This window comes from Drosophila guanche, unplaced genomic scaffold (assembly GCF_900245975.1).
Source record: "Drosophila guanche unplaced genomic scaffold, DGUA_6, whole genome shotgun sequence".
Classification (NCBI taxonomy): Eukaryota; Metazoa; Arthropoda; class Insecta; order Diptera; family Drosophilidae; genus Drosophila; species Drosophila guanche.
This window is the reverse complement of record NW_022995749.1, coordinates 802,665-823,814: the sequence shown is the minus strand read 5'-3', so window position 1 is coordinate 823,814 and position 21,150 is coordinate 802,665. Positions and strand designations below refer to the sequence as shown.

At 43.5% G+C, this 21,150-nt stretch overlaps 3 protein-coding genes across 6 annotated transcripts; 2 read left to right on the top strand and 1 right to left on the bottom strand.

Moving 5' to 3' along the window:
• The first annotated feature begins 287 nt into the window (after positions 1 to 287).
• On the top strand, positions 288 to 2,600 carry LOC117585700 (endophilin-A). Of its 3 annotated transcripts, none has more exons than XM_034275318.1 (3): positions 288 to 518; positions 585 to 757; positions 898 to 2,600. In XM_034275318.1, the coding sequence occupies exon 3, from the start codon at positions 1,021 to 1,023 to the stop codon at positions 2,128 to 2,130; it is 1,110 nt and encodes a 369-aa protein (XP_034131209.1). In that variant the 5' UTR covers positions 288 to 518; positions 585 to 757; positions 898 to 1,020; the 3' UTR covers positions 2,131 to 2,600. The 3 variants fall into 3 exon arrangements, with proteins under 3 accessions (XP_034131209.1, XP_034131208.1, XP_034131210.1); XM_034275317.1 differs by having other exon boundaries at positions 288 to 524; XM_034275319.1 differs by having other exon boundaries at positions 289 to 450.
• LOC117585698 lies at positions 689 to 21,088 on the top strand. Of its 2 annotated transcripts, XM_034275315.1 has the most exons (4): positions 689 to 698; positions 14,859 to 15,321; positions 19,243 to 19,976; positions 20,049 to 21,088. In XM_034275315.1, exons 2-4 carry the CDS (start codon positions 15,141 to 15,143, stop codon positions 20,616 to 20,618), a joined length of 1,485 nt encoding a protein of 494 aa, XP_034131206.1. In that variant the 5' UTR covers positions 689 to 698; positions 14,859 to 15,140; the 3' UTR covers positions 20,619 to 21,088. The 2 variants fall into 2 exon arrangements, with proteins under 2 accessions (XP_034131206.1, XP_034131205.1); XM_034275314.1 differs by lacking the exon at positions 689 to 698 and having other exon boundaries at positions 14,521 to 15,321.
• LOC117585699 (N-sulphoglucosamine sulphohydrolase) lies at positions 4,924 to 6,831 on the bottom strand. Its single transcript, XM_034275316.1, has one exon. The coding sequence runs from the start codon at positions 6,756 to 6,758 to the stop codon at positions 5,178 to 5,180; it is 1,581 nt and encodes a 526-aa protein (XP_034131207.1). The 5' UTR covers positions 6,759 to 6,831; the 3' UTR covers positions 4,924 to 5,177.
• Positions 21,089 to 21,150: the final 62 nt, after the last annotated feature.

Here is a 21,150-nt window from a genome sequence, read left to right as displayed (position 1 = left end):
TTCGAAAATAACATTAAAACAGTAAATATGTATTGAATTTGACAACTTCTGTAAATACATGCAACATTACTCAGTGTTAACATTCCAGCAGTCTTATTTTCATGGAAATTTTCAGCCACTCCCCACCATCCATTCATCACGTTTCAACAATTTAAAAAGACCGCCAAGCTATCGACTAGCACAGCCATGCAACCCTGTATTTTTTTACAGTACACTAGAAATGGTAGTTCGACAAAATGTTAAACGCGATGAAAATACGTATCGATACATTGTTCTATCGTGTTAGTTCCCCATCCCTATTCGGAAATTGTTGTACACGGTTGAGATATTGATTTTTGCTTTTGGAAAACGCGAACCCCCAGCCCCCAAGAAGCCAGAGGGAGAAATAGTAGTAACGACAGTCCTTCAAAAATTACGCAGACCAAGGTTCTGCGAAAAAATCGAGTCTAGGTGAATCGCATTCAGACGCAGCGCAGAGCGAAGCAGAGAAGCCAGAACGTGCAGTGCAGGCTAAGCGAGTGAAAGTGCTGGAGGAAAAAAAAGTAGAACTCGAATTAATATTCTCTTTGACGTTTGTGACACAGCCTCCACACACACATACACTCACCCGCACATATACACGCGCGCGCGGCCGAAGAAGCACCCCCACGGAAGCACCCCCACAGCAGTAGGTGACTGCGGAGACCAGCAGCAGCAGCAGCAGCAGCGACAGCAGCAACGCCGCCCAGAGCATAAAGTGACGAAAAGTGCACGCCGCGTAAGTCTTCCAAACGTTAAAAATAGAAACGCGCAGCTAACACAGCAGACGCCTCAAATCATCAATTGATATCGACAATGAAATTGAGTCTCTCTCGGTAAAAGCAGGCAAGTCAACTAACTCAACCAACCCGTTCACAGCAACCGCGTCGCAGAGGCAGCAGCTGTAGCAGCAGCAGTAGCAGGCGGACAACCAGGTGCCATCTACATCCACATTTCCACATTAGTGACCAGAGAGAGAGAGAGAGAGAGAAAAGCATCAGCATGGCTTTCGCTGGACTAAAGAAGCAGATCAACAAGGCGAACCAGTACATGACGGAGAAGATGGGTGGCGCCGAGGGCACCAAGCTGGACATGGACTTCATGGAGATGGAGCGAAAGACGGACGTGACCGTGGAGCTGGTGGAGGAGTTGCAGCTGAAGACGAAGGAGTTCCTGCAGCCGAATCCGACGGCGCGTGCGAAGATGGCCGCCGTCAAGGGCATCTCGAAGCTGTCGGGGCAGGCGAAATCGAACACGTATCCACAGCCCGAAGGGCTGCTGGCCGAATGTATGCTGACTTATGGTAAGAAGCTCGGCGAGGACAACAGCGTGTTCGCGCAGGCGCTCGTCGAGTTTGGCGAGTCGCTGAAACAGATGGCCGACGTCAAGTACTCGCTGGACGACAATATCAAGCAGAACTTTTTGGAGCCCCTGCATCATATGCAGATGAAAGACCTCAAGGAGGTTATGCACCATCGCAAGAAGCTGCAGGGCCGGCGCCTCGACTTCGACTGCAAGCGTCGCCGTCAGGCCAAAGATGATGAAATTCGTGGTGCCGAGGATAAGTTCGCCGAATCATTGCAATTGGCACAGGTAGGCATGTTCAATCTGTTGGAGAACGACACTGAACATGTCTCACAATTGGTGACTTTTGCCGAGGCACTATACGATTTTCACTCTCAGTGTGCCGATGTGCTACGTGGCCTGCAGGAGACGCTGCAGGAGAAACGATCCGAGGCTGAGAGCCGGCCACGCAATGAGTTTGTCCCCAAGACGCTGCTCGATCTGAACTTGGACGGCGGTGGCGGCGGCCTCATTGATGACGGCACGCCGTCCCACATTAGCTCGAGCGCCTCGCCGTTGCCCTCGCCGATGCGCTCGCCCGCAAAGTCGATGGCCGTAACACCATCGCGCCAGCAGCAGCCCTGCTGCCAAGCCCTCTACGACTTCGATCCGGAGAATCCCGGTGAGCTCGGCTTCAAGGAGAACGACATAATCACGCTGCTCAATCGCGTCGACGACAATTGGTATGAGGGTGCCGTCAATGGCCGCACCGGTTACTTCCCGCAATCCTATGTCCAGGTGCAGGTACCCCTGCCCAATGGCAACTAAGCAGCTACAGCTATCAGCTAGCTATCAGCTTCCTCCCTCAACCCCATCAAACCTATCAAATTGGCTGAAGTCGTAGATCATGGTGGAGAACAATAACCTTAATGTTGGTTTCGCCATTAGAGGCGCAAAGTTTGGCAGCACACATACATATAGTTGATTAGATGCGGGTTACTACGGTTACGATACGATAATACGGATGAAATATGTTTACGGCTTAGCTAGCTAGCATTCAGCACATTCACGTGGCCATAAACGACATTTGCATGCAGGCATACTGACCATACCCATGCCCTTACCCATTACACACATACGATTACCACATAAAGGAAACCAAAATTCAAATTGCGAAAATCTTACCAGTTGGCAACACAATAATTACAAGCAAAAAACAAACAAACACTCTAATGAATTACAAGTTAAATTAATATTGTACGTATAACTAACTAAATTTACAAGTGTTACAAGCGAAAGGCGATTTCCTTGCGTTTTTTTCCATTTTGTATTCTACTTCGAAGTCGGCAAATGTTGCTCCAACTCAATTCGAGCTCTGCATGCTCTAGGATCCACATGTACAATGTATCTGCGATGTTCTGTTTGTACTCCGCACAAGAGCAAGTACCGGAACATTACGGACAACAGTAGGCACTCTTGTTAATGAACTAATTAATTAATTACCCATACTCATAGTGTTTTCAGAGGCAGGCCCCAAATGATATTGTTTCTTCCTACAACTCTTAACCAAAAGCCCATCGTTTGTTGTAATTTTAGCTATCTCTAACTCTAAACAAGAGCTCTCTATGCGGGGGAATCCCTTTATAGCGCTACCTATCCACATCATGCATATACCCAAAGCTTATTTATTGGATACCCAAATACCTAAACTACATATACCTATCCTTACCATACATATTTGTGCGAAAACAATACTCCCCCCTCCACACTCTATTCTATTCTATTCAATTAAATTCTAAATGTCAAACGGAATACCAATGCCAATACCAATCCGTTCTCGATGTTCGTTGTAAAATTGTAAGAATAATTCAAGATTCAAGGATAACAAAATCAAAGCAAATTTGTATCGTATCCTACCTTTTGCTCCTTTTTATGTGTGTTGTTTTTTTGTTATTTATATACATAACTATTATATATATAAATGAAATCAAATATATATATATAAATATATTTATTAAGCGTATTATCTACATGTATATTTATTATTATGTATTTATTATAAATTATACTGAGCAGCAACGTAATACAATATAAAACAATTAACGAGATGATAAACACTAAACTAGAAGCAAAGTAAATGTAACAGAATCCTCCTAAACAATACCAACCAGCATACATACATATACGGATACATATATACCTAGATATATATATATATACATATAGTTGAACGATTTCCACAAGGATGTTGATGTTGATAATAATAAAACTCTGTACACGTAAGCGAAACCAGTCAAGTCAATCGAAGCATAGCAACCAACACTTACAAAACCTACTAACTAAAAGCGTTTACTAACCGCAGATATAGATCAAATTATATACATACAAAAGCAATAAATGTATTGAAATTGAAATTGAGAAATGAGAATTGAGGATTGAGGATTGAAAGATGGAACCCAGAACGAATAAACAAACCACAAAACAAATTTAAATAAAAATTATTAAAATAGTCTCATGTTGGCATATGCGATACGTATGCGATCTATACACACACACACGAATGTACATACATATTTATTGTATATGTGAATGCAAAGATATAGTATGTGTACGTATACAATAATATATTTACGTATAAAGCGAAATTGAATCAAAGAATCCATGCAACTTGTGTTGATAATAAATTAGTTAAAGAGCAAACAAAAAAGATTTAACAAAAAGTATATATGGAAACAAGGCAGCCGCAGATGCAGGCCCAGCCCCGATCATTTCCAGAGGGCGTCTCCGTCTGCGGTGTCCCAGTATCGGAATAAATATTTTATCGATGCCAGAAGAGCAACAATAATAATTGTAATTGTGCATTTGTGTGGGCGGTAACTTAAATAATATACAAATATAAAAAATATACACACATAATAATTACGCTAAACTGAAGAACCTAATTTATGCAAAACCAAATTAATAAAGTCTAATTTTTAATGTGTCTTTCGTTCAAAGTCATAAATGAGAAAACAAACAAAAAACGCACAACCCAGTTTACTCTTTGGTATTTCCATGTTGACCTTAAGCCGAATGGCGCTTCCGTTCCCCACCCATAGCCAGCCCCAACCACCCCAGTGACAGCCTTGGCCAACAGCCATGAGGTCTGTGCATGTTGTGTAACACTGACTCGTATCGGAAGCTGCACGGCAGATGGGGAGGAAGGAGTCTGGCAGCGGCGCCACCAATAAACCAATAAACCCCCCAGTCAGCCAGCTCCACAATGGGCATGACATTGAAACGTGACGCACACCACCCCAAAAGTCCTTCCATCTTGACACCCCCAAAGTGGCTGAGGTCATGCGGCCAGGAATATATTTGTCTGTTGGCAGGATGCTGCAACGCAACCTTCGAGCGCTAGCATGGGACTTTTTTCATTTCGCAAGCCATTTGTTGTGGGTTTGCTATAACACACATTTTTGTGGGACAATGTAGCACCACTGGGGAAATGAATAACAAAGGAAATTCGTTCTTGTTATCTGCCCTTTGGATTGTTACACTCTTCAGAATTTGTTTTCTTTTTGCAACTCTTTAGATTTCACTTCTTGGTTTACAACGCCAAGCGACTTCCGTTTACTTCTGTTTAATTTGAATCTTTTTTATTAAGTTCTAGCTGACATTTGGAATATAATATAATATTATTAAATCAAATTTAATTTAAGAGCACCTTCTTCATAGTTTTTAATGTATGGACTGCTACTGTGCACGTACTTTTGCTGAGCAGTGTAGCAGCGGAGTGAGTAGCACCATCAACAATTCAGTACTCATTGTTAACAGCACTTTGGCTCGCTCTTGCGATAAGATTTAGTGCATATTGTAAAACACTTCAGGAGTGGCTAGACAACAACATACTCCTCGTATTGAGTCAGGATCCTACGCCTGGGACTTTGCAATGCCTCGTGGCCGAGGGTGAGGCAGACGGGAGCCTCCTTGAAGACGCCCTGCTCCTGCAGCACAGCGTGTGGGGCACAGCGCCAGGGATCCTTGGTGTCCACCTGCCACTGGTAGAGCTGCTGGCGCAGCTGCTTGAGGGTGCCGCTGTACTTGGGCTTGTCCGCCAGGTTGCTCCGCTCTAAGGCATCCATCTTGATGTCGTAGAGCTCCCACTCGGGACGCTGGTAATACTGCTGGAGGGTGCGATACCAGGGCAGGGGCTGTCTGTGGATTGTGGCGTTCAGGATCTGCTGGAAGGTGGGCGAGGTGTAAAAGTCCTGATCGATGGGAAAGTCCGCCCAGTAGTTGAGGTTGTGGATCAGCTTGTAGCGCCTGTTGCGCACCATTCTCATGGGGTAGGCCATGGTCACCTCGTGGTAGCTCTGGCTACCGAAGATCGCATCGCTCTCCTTGGCGGGCGGCTCCTCCCTGAGGACAGGCAGCAGGGACTTGCCACTGAACTTGGTTCCATTAGGTGCTGGCAGCTGGAGGGCCTCCAGCACGCTGGGATAAATGTCCAAGAGACTTGCCATGGCAGCCGTTGTCTCGTGATGACGATCTTCCTTCTGTGGCGAGCTGAGGATCAGCGGCGACCGGATGCCGTGCTCATAGAGATTGGTGCGTCCTCCGGGGAAGGGTGGCCCATTGTCGGAGGTGTAGATGACCAACGTCTGGTCGGCCATCCCCGAAGCCTCCAGTTCGCGCAGCAGCAGGCCCACGCCTTGGTCCAGTCGCGAGATGGTCATGTACTGGGCGGCCAGCTCCTGGCGTACAACGTCCGTGTCCGGCAGCCAGGCGGGCACCTCCAGATTGCGCCAGTCGTAGTAGATGGGCTTCCAGTCGGGAATGCTGCCCATGCCCTCCTCCCCGCTGCCCCAACGCTCGCAGAACTCTCCGAACTGTGGGGTTATGTGGCCACAGCGATGTGGATCGTGGAATCCGACCATCAGGAAGAAGGGCCTCTGCTGGTCCTTGGCCTGCTTGAGGAACTCCCGGGCATAGCCCTTGATCCTGGTGATGTTGCGTCCAATCTGGTTGATCGAGTGCTGCTCCTCCGTCTGCTCAAAGTCGAAGCGGAAGTTGGCGGCAGCTCCCACATGCTTCTTGCCAATGATGCCGCTGAGAATGCGCCCGTTGCTCTGCGCCCGCAGCACATTGGGCAGCGACGCAACCTCCGGCAGCACATTGAAGTTGTGCACTCCCTGGTGGAGTCCGTACATGCCGCTCGCGTGGCTGGCCTGCCCAGTCAGCAGCTGGGCGCGGCTGGGACTGCAGCTGCTCACCGAGGTGAAGGCGTTGTTGAACAGCAGACCGCGTCGAGCCAGGGCATCCAGATTCGGCGTCTGGCAGAACTTGTTCAGGTAAGCTCCCATCTCAAAGCCAGCATCATCGGCCAGCAAGAGGAGCACATTCTTCGGCTCTGCTGCCCTGGAGTAGCTGCCACCGAGCGCTAGGATCGCCAGCAATGTGAGGAATAGCCGCATCCCAAAAATTTTCAACTTCCAGTTCGAATCGCAGCAAATTTAAAACCACAAGCCAATCCTATGAACGTTGTCACCGCACTGAGGCCAGGCCCAAATGATTCCAATACTTTTTAAGCATTCTCAGCAGAAAACCTTTGCTCTCACATTTCTCCGGCTCGCTCACGGCCACCTCCACTCCCAGTCACAATCGCATTCAATTCCAGTTTTAATCTGCTTCCCTCTCACAGCTCACGGGCTCCGCGGGAGCGCGGCTTACTAATACAGTTTCAAAGACTCTAGACTCTGGAGGTACAGACATTCACTTTGTTCGACTTTCTTTCACAGCGGGTTGACTACAGTGCACACTCGTTACATATGACAGCCATTGGTGTTTATACCTACCTGACTTTTGATAATTTCTCAAACACTCTTAATATAATAGTAACTTTTATTTTGAGTCCTAAAAATTATATTGAATTGTTTACATACAGATGTAAATGTTAAATTAATTCGATTTATTTTATAGTCAACATTTAAGCAACTAAACAACATTTAGGTTTAGAATATTATTTAGTTCTTTAGAATATTTCAGTGGATAAGGAATGATAGAACGGAAAGGAATATTAGAACTATCTAAAGGAAGTATTTCTGCACATACAAACAGTTTCGCTAAACTTTATCCTGATTGGAATTCAAAATAGATTCCATCCATACATTATAACTACGATAAACATTGTATGTAATTTTGATCAGTTTTAGCACAGTCCATTTGGGAATCAACACGTATTAGAATATAATTTTATCATACCGCACTGACTAGCTACAAAATGTCCAATTTGAACCACGTCAGTTATTAGTTCTTCCACAGCCAAACCCCATCACACATGATGATTCCTTTTATATTATATCACCATGGGGAATAAAGACGCAAATGTCAACAGCGTTTGCAGCGCTCTTCAGCGTTACATAAGTGGTCACCCCCTACCCCCCTGCATGAAATGAATCATTTGCCGCTTAGTTAATTTTAGACAGTTGAGCCAACAACCCCCTTTTCAGCCGACCCTCGTGTGACGTAGTTGTTTCACATTTGCCAGAACTTTCAATGCAAAATGCTTGTCAACATTTTCCGCTGCACGTGCTTTGCAGCCTGGCAACATGCTGCTGGCGCCCCCACTGTCAGTTTGGCAACAAGCCAAAAAGTCGAAAACAGCCAGCAAATCAGCTGTGGCCCCAACCATCTGTTGAAATGCGTAGCAAGTGTTGCATCAGCCAATCTGACCTACCAGCAAAATTGAGAGAGAGAGAGAGAGAGAGAGAGAGAGAGAGAGAGAGAGTCGAACAGAGTTTGTGTTTCTCTGAGAGAGAAAGAGCAACGCTACGCATGCTGCATGCTGTTGTTACTGCCTCGCCGAAACAGGTTCCCCTACACACAACAAAGCGGTCATGGCAGGCTTCCATAGCTATCTCGTGAATACTCTGCATAATTAACATTTCAGTTTTTTAACCTTATGGGAAAACATGACAAATTACAGCCAGGTACAAATGGGAATTATCAGATCCATTTCTTATCAGCGGGCATTTTGACGGCACTTGATAAGCCGCAACATTATCTCTACGAGTAGTATGAGTGTGAATACGAGTAGATTGCGGCTTTCGCACTATAATGAAGTGATTGCATGATAAGTTATTACAAATTATATATTTTTCACACGTTTAAAGATGTTGTTCAAACAAATGATTCACTATAAATTTCTACACATATCATATCCAGATCAAACTACGTTTTGGCAGTAAAATCCATTGAAGTAAAACTATGCATTGCATGAACCTAGATGCCTTAATGGCAAATTTTCCCCTTTAGCTTGTGGCATCAAACAGAGATCAACAGCACACATAGATACATTTGGGGGCACGACCAGAGCTGAGAGAGCTAACACATCTAGTGGAAAATAAAGCAGACAGAGAGCGTATGGCAAATACGTCAGCAAAAATACTTTTATCAACCCCGGACAGCAATCGTCCAGCGACGACGAAGCAGAGTCGGGTTAGTAACAATACTTCAGCCGTCGTGAACAGAACAACCTTTTGAGAGAGCCAACAGCAGAAACATCCTTTTGTGAGCAAATAAGTGCGGAATTAGTGAAATCGTCGATTCAATTGCGGTACGAAACCCTTTATCAAATTGTGATTCTTAATGGCATCAAGCGCTGAACATCGTTTTAAAGATTTCTTATTCATATCACAGTAATTTCCTTTGTGTGAATATTATTACAACAAACACTCAATATTTGGTGCAAAGTCCAGTGCAGAAAGCAACAATTTATTTATATATACTTTACATACTTGTAGTATCTGAGATAAGAGTTGTATCTAGATGCTTATAAGATAACCCGTGTGTGCGATATAAAAACTTCGTGAAAACCAAACCCTTATCTGAATCGGTTCAACTATAGCCACACAGATCTGATCTGCCTATAGTCGTTATCTATAGATTGGCTTATCGCCCCAATATTATGTTCGCTGTGTCAACAACAACAACAACAACAACCACGATAGTGAGCAACCAGAAGAAGTCGAACCCCAAGCTGAGCTTCGACGTCATGCAAGATTCGCCTGCCGTTGTCCTCCTCATGTGTGCGCAACATTCTCAGCAGCAAGTTCCCATGCTAAACAATTTCATGTGTATGCGTATGCGTGGCTGGCATCACAATAACAATAATAATCACTGTAACTATACCACCAAGTGTGGCACCACCGGCACTAAGAACACTCTAAAGAAGTTGCTACGAAAGAAGCGGAACGACACCATTCGGGGCAACATTCGTCGCAGTTCTTTTATTCGCTTTTGAGGCACTCATTGAGAAATAATAAACTCATACTCCAGCCCAGACCACCATACATACATACACAGATCCTGCAACCCAAGGAACACCCTTTTGTGTCGTCATCGGAACTTGCTCGCCCCCCCGGCAGCAACATGATGGACGGTAAGTTCCTAAGCCCTAAACAACATTCTCCAGACACATTTGTTGCCGACAATGTCATTGACATCTGCCACTGAACAAACTACTTACACTGACGAGCCCTCCAATTTAGGCCTATTGTAAACTTACATGAGATACGGATATACCCTTATGGGTTTGGTTTTATAAGTCATATTCTTATGACAGCCGGAAAGGTAAACTCTACAATAGTGTAACCATACAAATAGTGTTTTTGTTTATTTGACCAGCGAAATCCTAATGAGCTTTGTAAGGGTATTCACGATACTATATGCTGTATGTGAGGGCTATTAATCACTCAGCCCTTGAGCCCTTCACCTACAAATGTATCCTACATTTCAGGCATATTACATTGTATGTAGACTCTACACTCTAGAGCCAGTCAAACATAGGACCTAACTAAAATAAAACTTGGTCTTGTTTTCAGGAAATACCTTAGATTTCTTGATGACAAAGTCATATATTCAGTCTTAGTCATAGTCGCATAAATACGAGTATATTCGAACCACCACGCTTCTACATTTTAAGATCACCGATCAGATAAAAGGCATTGATTAGAAATACGTGATAAGAAATGGGCTCCAAACAGGGAAGCAAATGAAGTGTCTTCATGCTCGACAATTTAGTACGAGTTTTGGGCATACGAAAAAAATCCCTTGTGATAGAAATTTGCCGAATCATCGTGAGTCGGCCTTAGCACGGATTTCTATTCCTAATTTGGCAGTTTGCCAGCAAAGTGTGGCTGTTGTTGTTGCTTGTTTTCGATTCCTAGGGAGATCTCGTGCCAGTCGGTGCGCGGTGCCAGATTAGCATTCGCAATTCGCCTTGTGGGCCTCTGTGGAGTGTACGTTTTCGGCAAAAATTTCCACGAATTCTGCACACCTATGGGAGCAAACAGACCTATAATTAAGCTCTATGTTTGTATTGTAACTACGTGGCCCAGACCTAAACCCCACGCGATTAGTGCTCACAGTCAGTCGCATTACAAATATCACATGATGACACTCTTTTTTTTGCCAACCCAACCAACGTACTCATACGTCTGTTGGTTGGAGCTTTCTTCGCTTTGGTGATTTCTGTTTTTCAGCATGACTCATGAGTTTCTTTAATTATCGGCTAAAGCTTCCCACATATATATGTACATATCTCGAGGTGTGTATGGTTGTGGGCAGTCGACAGATGAAAGCTTTTTAATTCTGAGAATTCAGCCAGCTTTTATCTGCGCACACCAACAAGCGACTGCTTGCAAACACCACTGCACGAAAGCTCTTCGTTTGAGTGTGTATGGGAATGCAGCTTTATAAAAGCGAGACAGCATATGCGCAGAAATTTCCCATATTTGAATGTCAACGTTTCTTGCATTGTCGTGGGCCTCAAAGTTCGAAACCTTGCAAGGTGCTTTAACATTGAAATTGCTACAAAATGAGTTATGCATGTGTGGAATATAGAAATAATGTATAGACAATAGGATCAATATACATATCTGCTCTGCATAGATAAATTATTGCCTATTCTCGAATCTAAAAGAACTGCAGGGTATACATAAAATCAAATACGTGTTACATTCTATAGACAAAAAGGCTTAAGTATGAACAATTTTCATACTCTGTTCTTCATTTCATTTGTACCTAGAAATCTGTTCTATCCATTCAATTCAGAATGTACCTTACGCTAGGTCAGTTGACCGGCATTTCTGACTCATACAAACATATGCTCTACACATATAATTCAAAGCGACAAATGAATCATATGCACGCAGGCTTTGTCTCAGTAATAAAATGAATTTATTCGAAAATGTATACACATTTCTAGACATGCCTCTGCATTGACACTAGCGAGCAATGTACTTGTAGTTATTATTGTTATTGTTTTTTTTTGCCGGCCGGCCTCAGTTTTTATTCTATCTGTAATTCCATTTGTAACCACATGCCAAGTGGAGGAAGGGAAATTCATTCGACAAAACGCCAGCTGGCCTCTGGGGGAATTTTTAGCGTTGTCTCGCTCGCACACTTGTATCTCATGTGTGCGCCTGTTGGTGTGAAAGCTGTCGCACACACATGCACACAGGCACACGAAAAGTATCTGAACATGGCAAACTGGTTTGCGCTGAGCTTTTTGAATTTCACAACAAATCTAAATTCACACAACTGGTGGAGGCCCAACAGAGTCTCCGTTTTCTCCGACTTGTAGCGAACGACCAACGTACGGTCGAATCAATTCGTAGTGAATTGTTCAAGCAGTCAGTTGACTCACACATTACCAGTCCCGCGTTCAACTATAGTCCAGCGCAGCAATAAAGTGAACAGAAAACTTCTTCAACACAACTTGAGTGAAATTTATACAAGCCAACAGAACAGAATAGAAAGTTCCTGCAGAAAGGAACCAAAGTGTGAACAACTAACATTCGTTGTTGTTCTACGTGGAGCAACAACCAGACAATTGTCGGAACAAAGTATTCCGTAGAAATCGTAGAAACGGCCAAAGGCGAACAAATATCAAAGTGGTGGTGCCAGGAACCACCCAATAAATTGCGCATCACAAATCCCCCAAGTGCATTTTTCGGTCGGGTTTTCGAAAACCGGACAACCGCGCTTGAAGACACATTTTTACAAATTAAATGTAAGTAAATGTCCATATTAAAATAATACAAAATGTACCATATATGATGTGTACAAGTGTGTGTTGGTTTATATACTAAGTTATATACATATATGTATAGTAGATATGTGTATAATGAGTGAAAAGACCGCCATATTGAATTGCTTAAGTAAGCGAGTGACGTCAGAGGGGTAAAGGCGGACGGCTTGCAAGCAACAATTCTGATCAAATTTAGACAGGGCTTTGGGGGGATTTTTCTTTTGATATGCGAGGCAATAGTTATTATAAAGCAATACGTGTGCCGTGCCATGCCGCGACGTGCCGGTATTAGTGTGCCATTAGGCAAAGCTCGCGTGTGCTTTTGTGGGGGGAAATTTTCCATCGCTTGATAATTGCCTTTTGGTGTTGTTTTGCACCGGCGGCCGCACAACAATTTCTGATATTCAAGTGCGATAATGTAGCTAGCTATGTCATGTACATACATACATACTTATGTACATACATGGCTAAGTTCTGTAGCGCAATTATCTAAATGACAATTGGAATGGGTGCCAGGGCGGGGGGTCGTGCGTTGTCAACTGCTGATTAGCTTAGCCACCCCCCCGCCACTGGCTGCAAAGACCTGTTGGCCATGCCCATGTCCATGCCTCTGGTGAAATACATTTGTGTGTTTTTTGCGTGGCAAAAGCTTTTGCGGGGGAATACTTATCAGATGTTTGAAAGGCGCGCAGGCGGCCCTATCGAACAAGGAACTACAATATTTGGCGAAAACAACTTGACTATCTCTAATTACATTTGAAGAGGGCTCGAAAGCAAATCTTTTGCGAAACTTATCACTTGAGATCTCCATGACGTTGTGGGCCCTATAAGTAATGTGCCTTCTCTTCCATTCTTTAATTTACAGCCTAACGGGGAACTTGTGTCGACGACTCTTTTTAGAGCTTGTTTAGAGGGATCCTAACAATTTCATTGTTCCTTTCTAACGGTCAACTAAAAGTGAGTATCCAAGTCCTGATCGAATCAAATCATATCATACATGTAAGACTGCCTCTCATGTTTGCGCCTGGTTGATGCTTGGTTGAGCTCGCCCTTGCACCTTTAGTTTGTAAGAATGTTTTATGAAAAAAGAAAAAAGACAAAAAGAAAAGAAAAAGAAAAGAAAAAGAAAAAAAGGATTAAATCCATTGAAAAAAGGAGTAATTCCATACAAAAAAGGAGCAATTCCATTCAAAAAAGGAGTAATTCCATTTAAAAAAGGAGCAATTCCATACAAAAAAGGATAAAATCCATAAAAAAAAAAAACAAAACAAAAAAGGAAAATTATTCAAAGAAACAAATAGAAAAAATATGGGAATTGTGTGGGAAGGAAAAAAAGCACGCCAGATGAAGAAAAAAGGAAAAGCAACTAACAAAACATGGCCTACAAAAGAACACCCACACACACACCCAACAAAACTGACACCCACACCCACCCAGCATCTAAAACCAACGCATCACACATCCAAGCTGCTCGAAATCGCCAAAAAATCAACGCCAGACAAATCAATGATCAGAGATATCCCGCAACCGATATCTCTGTGACGTTGACCGACCGTGTCCATGGTGACCTCACAGCAGGAGCCATGGTCGGGAGGCGGCAGGCATTGTACATTGCTAACCCACCCACCCAAAACCACAAGATTTGAGGCGCGAGCCCTACCAAGGATCGTGCTTTCCCCACGTCGTCGATCTGTGTAATAACGAAATCTTTTTCTTTTGTCTATTTTCTTTCACATAAAAACAAAAACAAATAAACCGAAAACTCTCAACTGCGCTTGCTCCACTCATCAACAAATCCTGTCTGAAAATTATATAAATTTCTGAACAAATTTATATTAATTTTTGCAACAATTCTGCCGAACCGAAACGAACCGTGCACCAATAAAAAAAATCCATATAAATCGAAACGAAAACGAAATATGCTGACATTTGTTGATACGGAAAACAGCCCCGTTCAAAATGGCATTCTCCGTCGAATCCCAAACCAGCCAAGCCAGGCCCAAGAGCGAAACAAACAACACAACCAACCACGAGCAGACCAAGACCTTCTTCAACAGCAGCACCAGCCAGAGCTCCCCGAACCACAAGTCCGATTGTATTGTCACCGAGACCAACTCCTCAAACAGCAACGAGAGAGAATCCCGGAAATCTCAGAGATATAATATTGATGATCCAGGAGCCAGCACGAGTACAGGCAACAACATACGAGGCGGGCAGGGCAACCAACCAGGCACCGGAACAGGCACACAAACACGCTCACGATCACGCACCCGCACGGTCCCAGGATCCTCGGAGCGTACCAGTAAGAACATTGTCTGGCGAGAGAAACTCATCGCCCAACTGCTGCTGCTCTCACAGGAGAACAACGCAAACAGTGCCTATGAAGGCTTCGGCTACGTGCACGTCGATGAGCAGAACAACCATACCGATCGTGATAAATACGAAACCAAACCCAAGAATCATACTGATCAGGGTGCCAACAAGCAACAGCAGCAGCAGCAAGACCAGAATAAGCGGGACAGAGTGCAGTCCGCCTCGAACACGCATTATCAGAATACCCTTTTTACCAGGGTCGGTACCAACGCGTCCGCCAGCGAAACAGGCCCAGCCTTCGGTGTTGCCTATAGTAAACTTGAAGAATTCGGCGACGGAAACCCCTATCGCAACGTATCCAGCGACTGGGACTGCAACATACCAACTAGAACACAACTCGGCCCCGAAAACAACGCACCACGATCAGGCGACAGTAGTCGGTACACGGACTATGGAGATGGTGACGCAAACGGTCCCGGTTTCGAGCACGCCCCAGTCACAGACCCTGACCTCACTGGCTGGTATCCAGCTAACAGGTGCAGACTTGCAGCCGTCCCGCCAGGAAATGAGTGGAGCAATGCCTACTACAGTTGCTACAGTTGAAGAGATAGATGTTCCGGTGTTCATTGATGGTGAGTACTGTGTTTTGTGTGTGTTAAATATGTACCCAGAACTCTCTCATTACTGTTGCGATAACTTGCCAAAAAAAGAAATCGATCAAAAATACAACAATCAGTTAGAGAAAGAGTCAGATAGCAGGCACGAGCCTAGCCCAGCTCCCCCGCCCAGTTAGTGTGGGGTTGCTGGTGCTTCTCTGCCAAGGACATCAAGGTACTTTCACCACTTAGATGGCGATGAAGAAGATCACAGTGCAATGACCCATTGAAGAAACGAGCTTGAAGGCCATGGCCCAGCTCCAGATGGAATACGGCAACGGAAACAAGGCGGGACAGGTCCCCAGCTCGCCTTGTCCGTAGCCCGATCTGTCGGTAAATGGAATTCAATATTCCATATATTCCGTTTTCTAAGTTTTTCAGCATGTATTTATTTTCCATTTCCTTTCAATTTTGTGCATCTATTTTTCTTAATTTTCTGTTTTTTTGAGCCTTTTGCGTAGGCTGCTAATTCATTCCCTGTTTTATCTTTGAGTGGCATAACTTTCTCTATACTTCCTTCAACCAGAAAACTTTTTAAAATTCCTTCGTTTGTCTTTGAAATTTTAGATCTGTCTGTCTGCTACTACGCAACATTTAAACAAGTTTTATATTAGACATGTGAAATACTTCACAGGTGATCATTTTTGTCATCTGATTCGGCTCCCCTTTTTCTACAACGAAAGTTCGATGTTCTGGAGAAAAATCCAACTGCTCGTACTGACTGTTTACATTTGTTCAATTTCTTTATTTGAATTCCCTAAATATCACTAAAAACAAAGGGTTGGTCCGTAATTTAGTTTTTCAAACTTAATACAGTACAATGAACTTCCATTTGCCTGGAAATAATGTCTAGTAGAGGAATAAATTTGAAGATACAGCTCCTTCTCATCACTTTTGTAAGAGTGCAATTCGATCTGCATAACAACAAATGATGCAATTTTCAAAGAATTTGTTTATTGAACGGAGGATAAGAGAGTGTTGTTGCCCTTTGTTCTTTCCACTTGTCTTACACATTTTTGAAGCTGTGAAATTGATAAGAAACTTTCAGTAATGACATCAGCGCTATGTAAATCTAAATATGGAACTCTAGGGCTAAATACATATATCACATAGATTCAATTCTAAGAATTGAACCATTTTCTGGTAGTTTTGCATGTGTATAGGTAATAATATATTGGTTTGAAGTGGTTGCATTCCAGGCGACATGTAGGCGCAGAGCCCATAGATCTCAATATAGTATAACATTCTGTTTGGTAAATGCGTCTTAAGTCGCCACATCGATGAGCTGTTCCAATTCCATTGGGTGTCCCTTTACTCCCTTTCAAGTACTGCCCCTATATGGCAATTAGTAACCGTATTTATTGCACTTTATTTCTTTTTGAATCCAATCATTATCACCTGATCTCTTTCTTTGTTTCGGTTGTAACTTCCTTATATTATTCACGTGTTTGTCCATATATGGTCACGGTTCGTTTCTTTAATTTATAAGTCGATTTTATAGATTTGAGGTTGAGGTACTTTCCCGAAATTATGTATTCTGTGATGTCACATGTGAACAAATTCAGGTGCATAGTAGACAGCTGATTCATGACCCAAATTTTTGCGAGCACGTTTTTCTAGCCGGCAAATGCCACTATTTAGTATATTTTCGCGTTCATCAGATTTGAACAGATTTAAATACGTAACATATTTAATTAAATGTTTAATTAAACAATCAGATTTTCGGGTCTTTGTCAAAGTTACCCCGCAACCCTTTTCAGGGCCACTTATTTTATTGTGAAATTCAAAAAGAATGATCTGCAAAAACATTGAGAGAGAGGCGGAGAACGAGCCAAACATCGGATAGTTTTGCGAGTGAGGCTCAGTAGGCTTGTGTGCGTGTGCTCCAGTAACCCGCTCTCTTAGTTGTCAATACATGCATCTCTTTCTGTGAGCGACAGAGATAGCGCTACATCAATACACATGAAGAATGTATATGCATGTCCGGCAACAGGTTAATGTATCCAAACACACACACATAGAATGTGTTTTGCCAAAATGCAACGCGTATACGAGCCGTTGCCGGTATTTGCTTATTTAATTTTTGTAATTCAATCAAATTTTTTTGCTCAGTTCGATTCTTCTATATTTCGATATTTGAAAATATGAAACAATCATTGAAAATTGTTATTTGCATGATTCATTAAACGACTGTTTGTGCCATTGTTTTAACAACTAAAACTCCTTTACAAGTACTGCCTCCATAAATGGCAATTAGTAAACCCGCGTGCCTCTGGTGAAATTCAAGAGGCAAATGTATTAGTGCATTCCAAAAGGGTTAACTTACTTTTCGGCAGCCTATGGCTATCAAGTATAAATGTAATTGGCAGAAGAATAAATCCGAGCAAAGGCAAATCCAACTTCGGTAGAGAGTTCTGTCCATCTTTTTCCCCTACCTTCCACCATGCATATGTTCGGCCAGGGTCAGAGCGGGATAACAATACGAGTCGTACTTCTTAAGCGACGTCGCGTCGTCAGCTGTTGGTGTAGGTTGTGTAGGTGTGCGCTCTCTTTCTCTCCCTCTCACGAGCGACACACAAATACACTTGCACACTCTTGGGTCGTCTCGCGCTGATATTGGCACTGGTGGCGGCAAGGCTCCCCATTCGTAAACAGTCGTTGCAACCGTTAAGTTCGTAAGCGGATAAAACAGCATTCAGCGAGGGATTCACCGACCCGACGATTCAAAATATACCAGCAAAGGTGAATATCTATTGGAGTTTTAATATTGCGACCCCTTCGAAATATTTCCCTTGAGATATTGGGATTTGTGTCTTTTATTTTATGATATTGGGCTAAAAGAAGTCGTCACAGAAATCAGTCTCCAAAGTTATTAACCGTTTATTTGTTTGCTCTCCAATTTCTAGATGTTTATTTGCAAATATTTTGTGTCTGAATTAATAATAACAATTGTTTGGTTCGTCTGATTTTGCAAATAGAGCAGGGAAAATGTTAGTTAAAGCATTTTTGTCGCATTATCTATCAACCCCCAACCAGACGCAAAACAGTTGCGCAGGTCGTACGAAATATTCGACACGATCGATCGTGTTCACTTTTCATGTGGTTGTTGTGCCGGCAATTGTTGCTCTGCGTCATGCGGCACATTTTCAATGTGTGAGTGCGCTCTCGCTCTCTGCTCTCTCTCTCTATACATTTCCCCTCTTTGAAGTTTTAGTATGCACTTTTTTTCTTTTGCGGGGGGAAAAAAGGAATTAATGTTTTATATATGTAGATTAGCAATAGCAATTAGAATTAGTAGTTTATTATATTTGCATATTTTGAACAGATTGAAATCCATAAATATCGAACTGTGTTTTATATTTTTTTAATTTGGTGCATAGAATTTCCCTTTTGTTTAAATTTGAACAATTTTGATATTTGTTTATCCCTTTTCGTAAATTCAACTCGTTATTCGTTGCTTTTTAATTTCACAACAAAGTGCAAGAGAGACAAATATTGTGCGAGACTGTTGCGCTACTCCTCTTCTTCCAATAGTCCCGAAAACAAACAACATTGAATGTGGTGGCGCCCCCTCGATATTGTGTATAGGAAGTAAATTATCTCTGTGTAAAATGTATGTAGAATCGCCACTGAGCCGTGTCCGAACGATGTTTATGTCGTGTATTTTTACTTTTACATCTACATTTGAACTGAACTTGGAATTTAGTGTGCATAAATAATAATTTTACCGTTTAGAACGATATAAATATTTTATGATCGTCTTCAGTGGTTTTGAATTAAATTTAATATGGGTTCTGAAATATTTTTTATTTCACACACTCGCACACATTATGGAGGTTCATTAAAGTTAAATTGTTGTGATAAATCATACTAATAATATTTTCTTTTTTATCCTAGAATACCTGCAAGGCATAGAAGCAACGTCATCGTGTAGCAGCGAAAACGGAAAGGAGATTTTTACTGAAACGGATATTCTTGACTTTGACTTTGATATAAACCTGATTGCCGAGGATCTGATTGAGCTTGAGCCCAAGAAAATGGATCAGTGCAATCTGGTTATGGATGACATCAACAACGACAACCTCGACGACTTTAAACTTCATATGGATGCCTACGGTTTCCAGCAACTGTCTGGAGAAGAGGAAACCCTCGACATGGCCCCCATGTGCGGCATCAACTTCAATCAACCCAATCACTGCATCGACCTCAAAGACATTCTCACCGGATCCCAAGACCCCATGCTATCAACTTTCTCTCAGACATCTACCAACACCAAATGCTTCACCGAAGAGCCTCTGCTTGCCGACGAGAACAGCTACGGCGACAGCCTGTACGTCTGCAGTCAGGAGTCCTTGGGCTTCGGCCAGGTGAACGATGTCAAGCCAGTTTCCGAATCGGACGTTGGCAGCAGCAGCGTCTCCATGGCCATCCGACACACCCTGTCCAACTCTCCCTTGGTTGGACTTAAGCGCACGGCCTCGGCGGCAGTGCTCGCCCCTGTGGGCGAGACACAAGCGCAGAAGCGGAGCAAGCTGATGGTCAAGATCAACAGCCAGTCACCGCCTGCATTCAGCCAATCAGAAGCAATAAGCACACCCGACATCATTGAGCATGTCTTGAATTTTGAGAGGGTAAGTGTCTGCAGCAGCAACGTCTCCATTCTGTGGAAGATTCCTAACCGATTTACTCTCTTCCACACACAGCCCGAGGCCGCCACCGCCACCATCATCACATCACATGCCGGAATCATCGAGGATCTGCGCAGCGCCGAGGAGGAAACCACCTCCGATTTCTCAGCTCCGAACACGCCGCACAGCTACTACTCCGCGTGTTCCTCCAGCGTAGCCTCAACCTGCCAGTCAGGGCTAGGCGGCTTTCTCACCGCTCCAGCCTCCCCCGCCTACTCAGTCGCCAGTACCTCCCAGTTCAGCGTCACCGCCTCGGCGAACGGCAACGCCAGCTCCAAGCGGAAGCGCGGCCGTCCCGCCAAGGAGCACGCGGACGGACCAGACCCCGAGGTGATGTCCCGCATGGACGAGGAGGAGCGCAAAGCATACATCGATCGCATCAAGAACAACGAGGCCAGCCGCGTATCGCGCCGGAAGACGAAGAACCGCGACGAGGTCGAGAAGAAGATGGAGGAAGAGCTGGTGGCCGAGTACGAGAGCCTGCTGGCCCAGTCGGAGCGGGTGGACCACAAGGAGAAACTGTTCAAGAACTACCTGATGGTCCGCCAGCGGAACAACAGCACCTTCTTCAAGAAGGAGCACTGAGCAGCCAGCTAGCCTTAGATTCTCGTAGCCATAAATAGAACTGTCGTTACCTACTGATGTCGCATATGCGGTGCATAGCCTAAGTTGAGAGAGATCCTCCTGTCATCCATTTGCCTAGTTATATAAGTTGTCGTTGTCGTTGAAGTTGAGAAGAAGAATCCAATATCCATTACGCATCCCCGCCAGAAGCTGGGGAGAACATCGTGCGTCAGGGAATCTGATCTGACCCGATGTAAAACCTAAACCATAATTACCAACATATTATGAATAGAGGCGCCCCACCCCACAAAGGGCGCGAGGTGTGATTATTTTTAAAAAATACTTTTTATTATGTTTGCAAGAACTTTAAAATTCTACCACCATGTTTTTTGTATCCCACGTATAATGTTTTCGATCCTAAGCGTAATCTCAAAAAACAGAAAATCACACAAAAAAAAAAAATTAAAACCCTTCAAATGGGTAGAGATTACAAAATGTATTGTTTTAGCCTCATTTATGAACAAACACAAAAAAATGTTAAAAAACACCCACA

Bases quoted from the DNA above. Each gene is read 5' to 3' on its own strand.
- LOC117585700 (XM_034275318.1), top strand. From the start codon at position 1,021: ATGGCTTTCGCTGGACTAAAGAAGCAGATCAACAAGGCGAACCAGTAC.
- LOC117585699 (XM_034275316.1), bottom strand. From the start codon at position 6,758: ATGCGGCTATTCCTCACATTGCTGGCGATCCTAGCGCTCGGTGGCAGC.
- LOC117585698 (XM_034275314.1), top strand. From the start codon at position 14,544: ATGATCCAGGAGCCAGCACGAGTACAGGCAACAACATACGAGGCGGGC. The intron at 15,322-19,242 runs GTGAGTACTGTG...TTTTTATCCTAG, and splicing joins TGTTCCGGTGTTCATTGATG to AATACCTGCAAGGCATAGAA. The intron at 19,977-20,048 runs GTAAGTGTCTGC...TTCCACACACAG, and splicing joins ATGTCTTGAATTTTGAGAGG to CCCGAGGCCGCCACCGCCAC.